This window comes from Xiphophorus couchianus, chromosome 9, assembly GCF_001444195.1.
Source record: "Xiphophorus couchianus chromosome 9, X_couchianus-1.0, whole genome shotgun sequence".
Classification (NCBI taxonomy): Eukaryota; Metazoa; Chordata; class Actinopteri; order Cyprinodontiformes; family Poeciliidae; genus Xiphophorus; species Xiphophorus couchianus.
The window spans coordinates 18,902,613-18,918,463 of NC_040236.1; the positions used below are offsets into that span (position 1 = coordinate 18,902,613).

At 39.5% G+C, this 15,851-nt stretch overlaps 1 protein-coding gene across 7 annotated transcripts in view; it reads left to right on the forward strand.

Annotated features, from left to right (window-relative positions):
* The window catches only part of ralgps2 (Ral GEF with PH domain and SH3 binding motif 2), an 83,558-nt gene that overhangs the window by 37,851 nt on the left and 29,856 nt on the right, over positions 1-15,851 (forward strand). For all 7 annotated transcript variants that reach the window (XM_028026965.1, XM_028026969.1, XM_028026968.1 and 4 more), the window contains exons 6-9: positions 5,424-5,507; positions 9,076-9,165; positions 10,339-10,431; positions 10,599-10,725. In XM_028026965.1, the coding sequence (XP_027882766.1) occupies positions 5,424-5,507; positions 9,076-9,165; positions 10,339-10,431; positions 10,599-10,725 (394 nt within the window). The remainder of the gene's footprint in view (positions 1-5,423; positions 5,508-9,075; positions 9,166-10,338; positions 10,432-10,598; positions 10,726-15,851) is intronic.

Sequence of the window (15,851 nt, forward strand, 5' to 3'; positions counted from 1 at the left end):
AAAACTAAAGAGTAGAGATGAACTGATGAGTGATTTTCTGTTCTACTGACTTTTGAGATTTATTTACCGCCTGATCATTTTTTGGCTTTCATTCTAAGCACAAATCTACACCTGCCAGGCGTGTGAACAGTTTTGGCCAACAGGTTTTTTGTGCTAATTATAATTATTCAGTATTTCCTGGAGCTCTAGTTTGTTTTTCTCAGTGTGTCGGGGCGTCGAAAATAAAATTATTCCAAGAAAAATCTGTGGGTGGCGACAGGAAACACAGTAATAACTGAACATTTCTTACAACTTGGAGGTGATTTAACCCGATCTTACAAGTTCAAAAAGTGGTAAAAAAAACCCCATCTTTACCCCCCCTGCCCCTTGACAACCAAAAACATCTCCACCACATGTCCATGTGTGTTTTTAAACTCTTTAATTAATGGGAGGAAGCCACAAAATAATCGTAACATTTCCAAATATAACAAATTACACATTTAGGTTCCCAAAATTGTAACTTCTTTAAGGAAAAAGCTAAATTAATAGAAACAAAAGATTCAACATAAATGTCCATAACACTGTGCTGCGTCTGATTTCATTATGGAGAATTTGTCAGTGGTACTGAAAACAAAGTCACCATCTGCATCAAAAGTTGCTTATTTTGCCGTGACATGGTCATGCCTCGATGTGGTTTACCAATCAGAAGAAAACGCATGTATTTTAAGTTTATGGCTTGCCGATAACTGGTTTTGATCGCCACCTTCCATCTCCATACGCGAGTCAACAAATGCGTCTTTTCCTAGAAAGAAAGGGAAAGAAAAATAAAACAGATCTCTGCGGTTTGCAGCGGAGGTGACTGCTAGTTTAAAGGTTTCTGAAAGTTTAAGGCAGAGGGAAAAAAATTGCTTAAAAGCAGATTTTTACTCCTCCTCTTCTCCCCTTATCTTTTCTTTTTTGCCATCCCATGTTTTTCCTGGCCTGCAGATTTGCAGGGAGTCAGATCTGCCATAAATTAAGCATAACCAGGCAATCAGCCCAGCGTTCCTCCATCGCACTTCATCCTAAAGCACTAATCAGAGAACAGAAACAACTCGGATCATTTTTCACAGCGGTCCTCCCTGTCATCCCCTGTAAATCTCTTCGCTGCTATACCCTCCTTTATTGCAGCAATTTTTATTTTATTCTTTTCTCCTTTTTTTTTTCTTCTACCCCTCCAATAAAGTTGCTCATCTTTATCAGGGCTTCCTGCCGTGGCCCTTGGCCTCCAAGTGGGGCTCCCCGGGGGTCCCGGCGCACAGTTTTCCACTTACAGAGCAGGCGTAAAACAAAGAGGATTCTTGTGGCATCACACATGATCTCATCGCTATTTGCGGCTCCGCAGCAGAACCTCACTTTGTTCAGATTTCACTTTGTAATTGTTAGCTTGTGAATCTCCTTTGTCTCATTCTAGTTCGGATGCATCTTTTATATTGTTTAATTGTTTTTGTAGATAATTGCCTATTTCCAAGCCAGAAGTGAGATCAGTTATTACTTTTTTTTTTTGACAGCCTCTGTGTTAATTCTACTTCAGTAAAGTGTTGATGATGGAGTCGACTTTCTCTCAAACCTGCAGGATTTTGCTTAGGCGGGGGGGAAAAGTGTTCGGTTCAAGCAACGTGAGGAAATGACTGGCTGTCTGTGGTTTCGCAGAGCAAACTATTTTACTGCACTGTTTTACTGCAGCGTTTAAAACCTTCGCCTTTTTCAAAGCCTTTCTCAGAGCGATCCAGTGTTGTTGTTTTTTTCTTTTCTTTTTTTCTCTTTCTCTCCTTTATGTTGGCAGGAGTTTTGTCAGGAGAGGCAGTAAAGTCACGAGTAAATTTAAGGAAATGAAATCCTAATAGGTTTTGGAATGGCTGCGGATCAGGGCAGCTGGACTCTCTAATAATGCCACCGAACAACAGGAAGGCTTGAAATGACTTCAACTGGAAAACGACCCGGACGGACTTGATGTGTGTTAAAGTGAGAGGACAGGAGGACCGAGCGGTCTGGTGTCAAGGTTTCTGCTGGGTTGTTAAAAAAAAAAAAAGGAAAAAAATTCTTTATTGGCACCTACAGTACAGACCTGTTAAAAACCAAATTAGTCTTTTAGTGCAGCTTCTTAATGTCAAACTGTAAAATGTCATAATTTGCAAACTTCAGTTTGGTTGCATTTTATTCACAATGAAGAATGTTTAGTTTAACTTTCAGTCAAGAGGCATCTCATTTTCTCATTTTTATGATGCGATGGAAGGACAGAAAGGGCTTTTTCCTTACAAGCAACTGGTTGGCATCCTGGTTTAAAAGATGAAATGGAAACTTGGGGACTTTTTCTTTTCTTTTTTTTCTTTTTACCGTCACCATCCTCACTATTTGTGGTGCCAAGGTAAATGGATCCTTGTCCAGCTTAGTGCCCAAAGGAAATGGGCCACTGTGGCATTATTATACAGGATTTCTATGCAATCTGGAGAGGTACGGGAAAGAAAACGTGAATCTGGAAAAATATTTGCTTTTCTAGACTTAATTTCCTATTCTAGTGTCAAAAGGTTCCTTCCTTCAATCTGTGCCATTTCATTGCATCCTTTTTTCATGTTCAGCCTTCTGTTACTCTGTCCATCACTCCTCGCAGAGATGCACCGATCCGATATCCGACCTGTATCAGTCCCAATATCGAAAACAATTCTAGATCAGGTGTCTGTGACCATTTGCTTGAAATATTTTATATTTTACATTATATTTAGAATTCCTAATTGTACTTTCTGGACCATTTGAAAGAGGGTTTGTTGCAGTTTACTTTTGTGCATTTGACCAAGATAGTCAGTCTATTGTTTTTGTCATTTTCAGCTTCTTTATTTTTTCATTGGTTTCTATACTAACCCTAATTGCACTGACTGAACAAATTAAAGTTGTTGTTTTTACATGCCTGACGTTTTAAGTCAACTCGGCACTGTTTTTCTGTATCGGATCGGTATCGGCCAATACCAAGCCTCAGATATCTGTATCGGTATCGGAAACGAACAGGTACCGATGCATTTCACTTCTTTGTGTCATTTATATTTTAAAAATTCACTAAAAAGTTTTACAGCTCTGCACTTCTTACATTACAAACATGAAGGAAACCTGTTTAACTTAAAAAAAAACAAACAAACTGGAATTTAAGCCTTTCTAGGATCTGAGAAATTTAAGTCAAGTTAAAAAACTAAATCTTTCAGCTACCTTCATCCTACTGCATAAATGTGAACACCAATAACGGTTGGATTTTTCAGTGTGAGATGATGCAGCTGCATTAAAAGATTATTTTTATTTTTAGGCTTTTGCGTGTTTACCTGGGGTGCCAGTAAATGTGGCTTCCACTGCGCTGCCTGGGTGGCAGAGAGAGGGCGGAGCCATGAGGCTCAGAGAAAACAAACCAACTCGCCTCTAAGTATAGGAAATAAAAGGTTTATAAAATAAATGTAAGGGTTAATTTAAAAATAATAATAATATAGAAATGAGCTGAAATGTCCTGCTCTGTTTGAACTTTGTCTCATTAAGCAAACCTGTGATGCTTCATGTCATTGATTTTAAAAGTCGTTGTGAAAAGACCCGCTCGGTTCTTCGACAGTTTCAGTTTTATAGCCTTTTTTTCCCCCCCTCTTTTTCCTACATCTCCGCTCTTAACCGTTGAACATAGACTTAAAGCTTGACCTCACCCACGCATGAATGTCTGCTTTTAACATCTGCATCTGATATTCGGACTCTGAGACTTAGCCCTGAATGAACACAGGCTTTCGTTGCAAACAAAACCAAACGAAAAAAATAACGCTGATGCAGTCCAGCTCCGGGGGAGCTCAGCGAGGTTTACTGGACGCTGCTGCTTCCAGACAGTCGCCATGAGTCACTGAGCGGCTGCAGGCTGATTCAGCTGTTCAGGCCGCGTCCCAAGTAAGCCGAGCTGGAGAAATGTTTAGCAGGAGGGCTCACACAAAGTCCCCCCCCCCACCACCACCAACGTTATGTCACTGTCCCTGGTCTCTGGGACATCCTGTGGAGGGCCCGGGTTGGACCTGGGTTCCCTTTGGACTGGATGTGCAGTTCTACCTCGTTGCTGAGGACGGCAGCTGAAGGCCGAATGGACTTCCAGCCTGGTTCTGAGACAGAAACAAATGAATGTTTGAGTGTTGGTGGAATTTTCTCTGTTCATCTTCCAACGTTCCGACGGCTTTTGTTTTTAATCAAGTTTACAGAAAACACACTGTCCACAGCTGCTGCTGCTTTGTAAGAGCATTATTAGGGCATTTGTAAACTTTTTAATAAAAATTAAAAAAACAACCAATACACATCTTAGCAACAGAGTCATTAAAGCTGTCATAAGTTATGATAGCTCAAACATTCTCCTGTCTCAGCTCAGATGATTTTTGCAGACATTTTTGCGTGTTGAGTAGACATGGGCCACTGTAATGTAATACCATTTATACTGAGATACAACATGATCTATTTGTTTTGATTTAAAGCAAACAAACTAAAAACATATTCCTACTGCTTCCACTGTAATGTACCATGATACGTAAGGGGATAATGAGATTTTTATTTTTAAAGATTTTTTATTTATTTTGATATGTAAACTTAAAAAGAAACACTCACTAAATTTATTAGCATTTCAAAGCAATCGTGCTTATCAGACAGAATATTAGGTATTTGTGCTGTGCAGTTCTTTGTAGAAAATACAGAAAGTATAAAAAGTAGAGATGCATCAATCAGAATTTTTGGGGTTGATTTTAGTTTTCTGACGAGACTTGGCCACAGTTGTGTATGCTAGCAACAGCAGTTTAAAAAGATTTTTGCTTTTTTAGGTTTGTTTTGTCACTAGTGGCCTTTACTCATCAGTAGCTAGCATTGCTCTCCTCATGTTTCTGGCCTCTCATTAAAGGACTTTAAACTCCTCTTGTGTTTTTTAAAACCTGTAACTACTCAAAAACTTAGTAGGGCTTGAAAACTGTTGCCACTTAAACTTGAATTAGTTACTTTGAAGTTAGATTGTGTTGTAGATATTTTTAGCTCTCAAATAAACCCTTAGAATTTTTGAATTGTGCCAAAATGTGTCCTGTTTGTGCTCTCCTACCTGTTACTGTAAGCTTTACGACGGTGTTATAAGAGCAGAGAAATATTTGCTGCATATTTAAAACAGACATGTTCCCGTATGACCTCACCTGTTTGTTTGTTTTTCTTTCCCTCATTTATCCCTTTAAGTCTTCAGTCTTCACTCATCTATTCTTTCTCCTCCTCCGCCGCTTTCCTCTACTGTCATGTCTTGGTCCTTCCCTCTTTTCCATCTCCTAAAGCAAATCTTCCCACTGCGCTGTGAAACGCATTAGCGGCATGTGTGCGTCCACAACGTTCCCTTTGTCTCAGAACGTAATCTGGATTTCATTTGTTGTTTACAGGAGCTTTCTAGCTGTGGCTGGAACAAGAAGGAGAAGCACAGCTCCGCTCCGAATGTCGTGGCCTTCACCCGCAGGTTCAATCAGGTGAGACCCCGACATCCTCGGCGTTCGCAGCCGAGTTCAATCTGAAGTCTCGCCCCCCAAAAATAGAGAGAAGAAGGGGAAAGTCTTCCTCCCTGCGGTTGTGGAGATTTATGAGGCTTGGCTATTGAGATTTGAGGGGATGACAGCTCGTATTTCCATCATGCCCTCCGTCTCCATCCTCCTGCTCTCAAGTCATCACCCCAGTTCTCCCAGATGTGCTTGTTTTTGAAGCTGTGTTTATCATGGCAGCTCCTAAGGTTCCCTGTGTCTTCTCCTTGCACGTGAAATGCTCTTATGCACATCACAAGTGGTCCCCAGGTGACGCGTGTCTGAAGGCAGACATCTTTGTATCCTCAGCTACTCACATTTATGTAGTTTCTTGCAAACATGTTGACACTACTTTTGCATTTTGTCACATTAAAGCCACAATTTAATATGTTTTATTGAGGTTTTATGTGATAGACCAACATGAAGTAGTGAATTACTAAGAAGTGGCAGAGAGGTGTACTTGGTTTTATTTTTTATTTTTTGTTCACAAAGTTTTTAAATTCAGTCCCCTTTACTCTGATACACCTAACATGAATCCAGTTGGCTTTATAAATCGCATAATTATTGAATCGATGCCTCCTTTGTAACTAAGTTTTTGAATGAAAGCTGCTCTTTTGAGTATGTCAGAGAACATTCAGGAACAAACAGCTTCAAGAAGACCAAGGAACACATCAGACGAACATATTTTAGTTTGATTTGATGTATTTGATTAGGAGAGTGCACATTAATCAACATTACCACAATTCATGGCAGTGTAAATATGCAGGAATTGACACAATAGCTACATTTCAACCTTTGTCCTCCTAAGACAAGTCAATACAAAAACACAAAGCATCTCACTGTACAGGACGGAACACTGCGCATGTAGTTCTATTAAAAAAAGTAGAAAGAAACCAACATTTACACACACGAAATAATTAAGCAACAGACAGAAAATGCATAAAAACAGGTTACAAGACCCTCTGCTATAAGCAGAGGGAAGTAGTTAATATCCCAGCTTTGAAAAGCTCTGTTCTGCCCATTATGTGAAAATGGAAAGAGTCTAAAAGAGAATCTGTAGCAAGACTTGAATACTGATAAAATGCAATAATGTGATGCTGGAGGTGTCTAATTTAATCTGAATGAGTTTGAGATGGCTTCTGAGCAAAATAAGTAAAGCTGGTGGAAGCAAAAAACAAAAAGAAAACTTTACTGCAGCTGCTATTGTAATAAAAAAGTTTGTTCTTCAACCATTGAGAGTTGAATATAACTCCACACGATTTAGATTTTCTCTCTATTTCACCCAAAGACACAAATGTCCGAGTCTGCCAGCGTTGCAAAATGTTAGGGTGTAAATATTTTTGAAGAGTAAACAAATGACTGTGCACATGTTGAAGAATCTTTCTCTCCTTACCCAGTTACGTCAACGGGAAGCTGTGGGGAATGATTCAAGGGGCAGCCATCCCCTTTAATCCACTTTCTCTGTTTTTGCCAGTCTTTTCTGAGCCCCACTTCACCAACCTCACATGTAAATATGATCCAAGAAGAATGTGTTTCTGTGGAAATTTCTTTATGGCAGATCCCAAACGGTGATTCAAGATGTTTGCCGCACGCATTCGGCCGCTGCGAGCCAAGGAAAATGAGCTTTTTGGACAGACGGTCTTGGCCTGTCGAGGCAGAGAGTCCCAGAAAGCCCATTCCAGATTAACTGCGGCCATTTTTGTTTTTTTCCCCCCCTGATTCAAATTTTTTGTTGACTTGGTGCTTTTAGGAGCCAATAAAGGAGACAATTTGCCAGCAAGTTTAAACCACTACGATAAATGCTCTGTAACCTGTTCCTTAAAGCTTACCAAAAGAGTTAATATTTATGGTCAAATGAGAACGCTAGGTTTTAACTTCTCAGTTTGTTCTGTAGACCTCTATTGCTCCCCAGCCAGAGATTGGATGATTATTTGACTCGTATCGTTACAGTTTTTATATGCAAGACTTTCATCTTCACCAGTTTCTTCCATTAAACCAGAAAATTGGTTGATCTACAGCCGATGCATCTGTGTTTGCTTTGGCTGCTCCACCTTATTTAGGATTATTGAAACACTGGGAGCTTCTCATCTGGCGGACTTGGTACGCTTATAAATCCAGCACGAAAGATGTGAGATTTGTTTAACTGAGATGTCCAAACATGGCCAACATGTCCAACGCCAGTGTTTTCCATGACAGATGGAGGTTAAAAAGTGAAATGTATCAAACGGGGCAACCAGCCCGTAATTCAGTCAACCTTCCCGGCATCGAGTAGTGAGAAACAATCAAAACTAAAAAAACGCGAAAGGAGAGAAATGATTAGCACTTGTTGAAGTATAATTTTGTCTGGAAGACTTCATTTGATTTCATTTTAAACACTATTGCTGTGATTGGGCTTTTTTGAGACTTTGTTCTCGTAATTTAAGCTTGGTTTGAGTTTGGTATTGTGTTTATAGCAGAAATGAGGGGATAGATACTCTCACTACTCCTTATCTTTTTTCGTGAAACACTGAGCCTTAGTGTTGTTGCCAGGAAAATCAAAGCCAGTATAAGCTCAGATTTAGCTCCTTAAGACTAGCCAGCAGAAATTAGCAACTGCCTGGTGGAACCGGGCATCTGCTGAGCTCAATACATGCAATTTCAAAGTTATGAAGTCACACTTCTTCTAAGTCGTATTTTAGATGTAGCATTTTTTTTTTATGACTGAAGTTAACAGTTATTTGATTGTGCTATAAAAAAAACATAATACTGCCCCTCTACATGGATTTTAAAAGGTAGAAGTTTAAATTTAGACAGTGTTGGAGTTAAAAGTACGATTATCTCAGAAGAAGACACAAAGATAGACAGACTGCCTTTTTTTGTCTCTGTTCAGAACACAATGTCCAGACAGCTGCTGGCCTCAGTCCTCAAGTTAAATTTCTCTCCCCACTACCCCCTCTTCCCATTCCCTCCATCCATCCCCAGGGTTTAAACAAGATTGATTGACTGACCTGTTTAACTGCGTATGTGCAATCAGAATCTTGTCTTGCCAGCAGTTTCCCCAAAGAGACAGATTTCCGACATCCCTCACTGTCTGGCCAAGTGCTCTGAACAAACACGTGTGCTTCTGTTTTTTTTTGTTTTTTTTCTCTCTCCTTTACCAATTGGCATTTCATGCGTTCCTGACTGTATCTACCAACTGATTGTGATCCTGTGTTTGTTTGTTTTTTTTTTTTTATCAAGAGCTCGTTTCTAATTGGCCTAAATGAGGCGTTGCTGTCCTGTGGTGAATTGATTTACTTTCGACCACGCCAAGCCCAGAGCTTCACGGCTTGCTGCAACTTTGGCTCAGAGATTAAGGGATCATCAAGTGATGGAGAACAATCCCTGTTTTTACATACCTGAAGTCCTGATTCTGCGTTGCAGATTATAACTTTTGATGGTTTCCCAGTTTGTTTGTTGTTTGGTCTTTTGTGTTGCTTGGTGCAGTAATCTCTAAGGGGTGTGTGTGTTTTATTTATTTATTTATTTTTTTTTTTCTTAGACAAGTTTCTGGGTGGTAAGAGAGATCCTCCACGCTCAAACGCTGAAGATCCGAGCCGAAGTGCTGAGTCTGTACATCCGCACTGCCAAGGTATGCATCTCCACTCAAAACACAACATTAATACTGTAATTCACACAAATATTAGAAAGTTTCATTTACCTTTTTATATAATCAGATTAATTGTAAAAGAGAGACTACACTGGCTGCTGTAGCTTCCTCTGTAGGTGTGACCTGCTCTGTGTGCTATGCTGAAATATTGGACAACTTTTTTGCTGCAAAGTTTTCAGCTGCAAAGAAAGCAGCTGAGGGATTATTCATTAACTTCTATTATGTTTAAATACAGCGCTAGATTTCTATAGTTGGAAAGCGTTATTTTACTGTGGTATGTTGTGAGCCAATTATTAACAAGTCATAGCAAAACGGACAACAAACTTGCTAAAGTTAGCCTAGCACAGAGGTCTGCAATCTGCAGCTCTGGGGCCACAATGACTCAGCTAATGTCTTTCAATACAACTTTGATAATAACAAATGCAAGTTTTAGCAGTTTTTTTTATGGAATAATTACATTGATATTCCACCACATTGACACTAAAAGTACCAATAATGTATAATTTATCTATTTTTTTTGTTGTTTTGAAAATTTGCAAATGTTTTTGAGCATAATTTTCCACAAATATCAGAATAAAATGTATTTATCCTCTTCACAAATGTTTAATGTCTTCCTTAATTTGAAAACCTTCAAAAAATGTTGGCTCTTTACTAGCAACACATTTATTTTTGTAGATATTTTAAGAAAAGTTATATGTTGTCTTTTAAAAAAAGGTCCTGTAACGTTTGTGGCTCTAAGTGAGCCATATGTAGCTGGACTGAAGGCAAAAATGTCCCTTTGGAGTCTGAAGGATTCAGACTCGTGGCCTATCACCTTTACAGATGGCAACAGCAGGAGCAAAACACGAGTTTAGTAATAACTAGCTTCATGTTTTAGTCGGTTATATGTTGGGGAAACAAAATTCAGACCTACAGAAACTCCTGCTGGCATAAAGTGCCGCCATTAGGATGACCGAAGTCTGGAGGATCACTGCTTTATAGATGCTGCTTTTATTGATTTTTATTAAGTATCAGACTGTGAATGTTCAACTTTCTTTCCATTCTTGAACGACTTGGATCACGCATTAACTAAAATAAAATAAAAATTCAGAGCACGGCTGTCTTACTGTGCGAACGTGTCTAAATGTCTGCTCGATGTCGTGTAACTTTTCACAGAAACTGTGTGACATGAACAACCTCCACGCTGTCATGGCGGTGGTGTCGGGGTTACAAAGTGCGCCCATCTTCAGGCTCACAAAAACGTGGGCGGTGAGTGTATTTACCTTACTGTTAAAACATGTGGTTATGGAATGCCCAATGAGTTTTGCACCACTTCCAGTGAAATATGGCAGCTTAATTGACACACTGTAATTGTAAAAATGCTTTTTGCTCTAATTCCCTTTTCTTGCCTTCTGGTTTTGCCTTATTATTAACAGTTACTGAGTCGAAAGGACAAGTCTACGTTTGATAGGCTCGACTACCTGATGTCCAAAGAAGACAACTACAAACGTCTGAGAGACTTCATCAGCAGCCAGAGCATGGTCTCTTGCATACCGTACCTAGGTAAGAGAAACCAATATTTCTACCTATAACGACCCCCCCCCCCCCGCCCCCCCAAAAAAATCACGTCTAGTATGACAAAATAAAATAAACAGAAGTCCTTACCATTTATTTACTTACAAATAAAATGTTCATGTGTGAAGTTGTTCAAGAATTTGTCTGGTTTCAAAGTTGGTTCATTTAGATCTTAACATTCTCTACACCATTCAGTTTGGTTAAAATGGAATGAAGCAAATTTTATTTGGTCGTCTGAACAAAGCCTGCACATTAATACGCAGGCTTGCTGTTAATCAGACAAATGTGCAAATGTGCTAAGTTTTTCCAGAAATGTTTACTCAGGGGAGAAGTAGCAGGACGACAACATGTTTGATTCATAGAGGGGATTCCTGCAGATTAATGAAAAATTAAAGTTGATTTGTCTCGGTGGTCATTCGTCAGTAGCTCTGGGTTTTGTCTCTTCAGCTGCTCATCACGTTTGTGGTCCTGTGCTTCAGAGCGTTTGGCGTATTTAGTTTTATAGAAACCCAAGAAAAACCCTTTAGAAACTAGATTCTTGACAGTGATCCTTATATCAGCCGTGCATGTTATGAAACAGTATTGAAAAGTCTTTGAGTTGCGTTAAAAATCCAGCCTTTTAAACTTTACGAACTGTTTTCAGGTTTATGATTAACGGCGTATTAAGCATCTGACTGGCCCTGCAGCTGTGCCTGGTATTCTGATCGTACGGATTATTAAGTACGCCGGTCGGTCGTGTTTTATCATTTAATGTTCTCTCTTTTTCTCAGGTTGCTGTACCTTTCTGCTGCAGCTTTTGCTTTTCCTGTGCTCCTTCGTTTACTGTCTTTGCCTCTCTTTTTTTTTTTGTTTGTTTTGCTTGGCTTCTTGGAATTGAGACGAGGAGTAAATGTTGCTCATAAATTTGGTGCTCTGTTGAGAAACATCTCAAGGTTCCTTTAAACAAGAACAAACACATGAATTAGTAAGAAGAGGGAGGAAAAAAATCATCTTTTTTGTCTTCTGTATGTAAAAGCTTTCTTTTATTTTTGGCTGGACTGGCTGACATCACACAGGAATCCCTGATGAGGAGTGCAGGGGAAAACGCTCGCGTCCATGTGTGTGGTTTTACTGCCGTACTGTTTGTTCTTGTTTGGGCTCGACGATGACTTTGATGTTCTTTATTGCCAAACAGTTTGGTTTTTTTTCTTCCTCTTTAGCCATCAGGCCCTGCTTCATCGCTGCCGTTGCGGTTCAAGCACGCAGACTTAAATATGCACAAACAAACACGGACACCAGCCCAAAAGCTTTATTGTCGCTACAGAAAGCCGGAGGTGGCCATTTTCCTCGAGACGAACGCAAACTCGGGGCTGTGAAGCAGCGCGCATCACCCAGCTTTAACTGTATGTCTTCACTGCGTGTTAGAAGGGAAAGACTTTCCGTTCGCTAAGCGTTTGGATGATTTGCGACCAGCTGCTCTGTCACAGGGTGGAGCCTCGTTGAGTATTAATGTATGAGTGGGATGGTGTTTCCCTATGACATGAGCTTTTTAGTGATGTGAACACATGTGTGCTGTGTGACCGTCTGGCTGTCTTTGGGGATGAAACGGGCCAAGTTGGCTGAGAGGAGGGAAATCGCCACTGGCTCACTCTGGAACGTTTCCCTTCATCATAAATTCTCTCGATCACTCTGAGAGATTTAAACAGTGAAGCTTGTTCCAGTGCTTCTCTGCTAATGTAAGCTTCACCACTGCTTGCATAAATAATACACCTGGGGGAGGGCTTCCTGGTGTGTTTGCAAATGAGAAGTCGCTTAATTTGTGTCTAAATTGGTGAGAGCTCGCAGGATGTAGTTTGAATGGCTGCTGTGTTTTTCTAGACAGAAGGATTTGACATTTTGAAAATGTATTTCTGGGATGCTTTTGTAACTTTGAGTTATGTTTTTGCTCCTTTGCATCTAATTTGCAACATAAAATTGACTGCTTTTTAACATCACCGCCATATTGATTGGTAAAGATTCGTAAAGACCCCAGGTAAAGATGCTAGGAAGTCTTAAAATAAAGTTGTTGTTAAATGTAATAGCAAAAATGTCACTTATAAAAATAAATCTGAACGATGACAAAAAATATTCAGAGGTAAAAAAAACCCTTTATGCTGAAAAAATACTTACTTACCAGTTCACTGGTGTCATTTCTACATTTTTTAACTAAATATCATTTTTCTTTCCATATTAATCAATGACTAAAGAAGGCTGTGTTTCACTTTTACATTTGAAATGGGTTATACCATTGTTGCCATAGCATCTACACCGGGTTCCAAATTATTATGCAAATTGAATTTAAGTGTCATAAAGATTAAATTTTTTGTTGTGCTATTAAGCTTATAGATGGTATTGTGTGTCAGGGCTCTTTGAATCACTATAATTAATTTCAGAGAGCTGGTTGATTAGTTTGTCTGCTGAGCTCAATTAAAGGAAATCTACTTAAGAAGGATGTTCCACATTATTAAGCAGGCCACAGGTTTCAAGCAATATGGGAAAGAGAAAGAATCTCTCTGCTGATGAAAATCATCAGATAGTGTAGTGCCGTATGACAAGGTATGAAAACATTAGATATTTAACAAAAACTGAAGCGTTATCATCGTTCTGTGAAGAGATTTGTGGCTGATTCAGAACAAAGATGGGTTTGTACGGATAAAGGCATAATGAGGAAGATATCTGTCAGACAAATTCATCGGATTAAGAGATCAGCTGTTAAAATGCCCTTACAAAGCAGCAAACGGTTATTTGAAGCTGCTGGAGCCTCTGGAACCTCAAGGTGGAGGATCCAGAGGCTTGCGGTGCATGAAGCTACTATTCGGCCACCAATAACCAGAGCAGACAAACAGAAACGGTGGCAGTGGGCCCAGCTGTACATGAAGATTAATTTTCAAACACACTTGTTCACTGATGACTGCTGTGTAACCCTGGATGGTCCAGATGGACACAGTACTGGATTGGTGGTGGATGGCCACCACATCCCAACACGGCTGTGACGTCAGCAAGGAGGTGGTGGAGTCATGCTTTGGGCTGAAATCATGGGGAGAGAGCTGGTCGGCTATATTGGCTATATTATATTGCTAACATCTTTTCTCATTGAGGATTTCAGCATCTGCACTGTTCTCTCATGAGCTGGATGTGTCATTATATCGCTATAGCATCCACATTTCAAATCCAACAATAGTTTGTACTCAATCAAAACAAAGTAACAGTTGGCGGTTAAACAAGGACAGTCCGTTAACGTGCCAGCTGGAAGTTGGACAAGGTCTGTCCAGAGGCACAGAAACAATGCTGAAAGTAATACCTCTTGTTCTAACAAGTGGGGCGAAAGGGGAACAGGTATCTCCAGTAACCGAGTTTCTGTTTTTCCTCTGTGAATGCATGACGCAGTTAAGTTTAATGAGCTTGAAACTAGATATATATCTCAGCAGGTAGGCAAACAGTGTAAAACAAAAGTAATTGAACTCTCTAAATAAGCATTTGATAGCAGTTGTACAGGTTCAGCTTTTTTAAATTTTACTGTTGTTAAAATAGAAACTGATGTACTCAATGAAACTAATGAGAAACAATGAAAATACATGGCGCTTTTGTGACTTGCCTTGTTAATATTTTATGGTCCCTGTGTAAATTTATTGTGTTTAATGATGAGCTGATCCATTCTTCTTTTAATGTTTGGCATCGTTCAGTGGAGAAAGACCTCGCCGAAGGCCAGAAGCATGCACTAGGGCTTCATTTGTGTTTACTCTGAGTTACGGTTGCCTTGGGACACGGACAGCCGTGTATGGAACAACCAATGTAATGGAAAACATCAGGATTAAAGTGTTGTCTCCGATCAAAAACGTCAGCCAACTGAGAGACTAATTTCCCATCTGGCTCTTTTGACACATGGATCTACGTGTTGCGAGCCAGTACAGCCGGTCCTCGCCAAGGTCGGGGCCCCTGCGACTGTGCCGCATTTTTGATGCAAGCTTATCTGCCTTCTTGGTTTGTTATTTTGAATTCATGAGGCACATTGTGTTGAGTGTTTGCTGTGGTCTTATTAGTTGTTGTTTTTTTTTTAAGTCAGAAAGCTTTGATCTTTTCTGATTTTTCGGTGCCGCTTGAAGAAGATGTTCAGAGAAGAACCCTCATTTCAACACATGCCTATATTCTTTTTATTTTTTATTCTTCCCCAATATACGCTTCATGTGAAAAGAATGTTCCTCTGAGTCTTCTCCAGATGTTTCTTGGTTTTTATCAAGTTTGCTGCTGTCTCTTTCAGCTTCCAATTTAGACTAAATTCCTTCACGACAGCGTTAATTAACATCCGCTCTAATCTACAGCTCTCTCTCTGATATGGGCCCATTTTCCTATGAAAAGTTTTCTTTTTTTCTGTTGGTATAATTCTTTGAAGCGTCTTACTTCCTTCAGGCGTCTCTATTTTTCCATCCAAGGATAATGTGAATTTTAAAATGCTGCCTCAGTCCATGTTTATGGATTGACTTTTGTTTTTTGTTGTGAAGTGCCTCGGGGATATATAGACTGAATTATCCTTCTCACAATGCTTAAATTATTTAATCCAGCGGTATTTATATATTTATTGAAGTGCTAAGATAACTTCAAAACTATCATATATATATTATCTCGATGTAATGTTGTACATTTGAACAGTGTTGGTTATTTTAGTTATACATTAGTTTACCTTGTTTCACAACTTATTTCATTGGGATTTTATGTGAGCTACAAACGTGTGTGTGTGTGTGTGTGTGTGTGTGTGTGTGTGTGTGTGTAGCAGCTTTTTATCGCTCTCACATCCATCTTTCCATCAACTTTATCCAGCTTCTCAGTCCCTACTAGCAGAAAACAAACAATCCCCACAGCATAATTCTGCCTCCACCAAGTTTCATAGGGATGATGGGCAGTGAAAGACATATTTGATCTCGTATATCATGAGTTTAGGAGGCCATCCCTTCATTTGTCCATGTTCTGACTTTTTCATGTTCTTTTTATTCAAGTGTAGTAAGATAACAGGATTTGACTGTAAAAATATATTTTGAAAGCCGTGCCTATTTTTCCATTTCACTTCACAATTATGCACTACTTTGTTTTGGCCATTTACA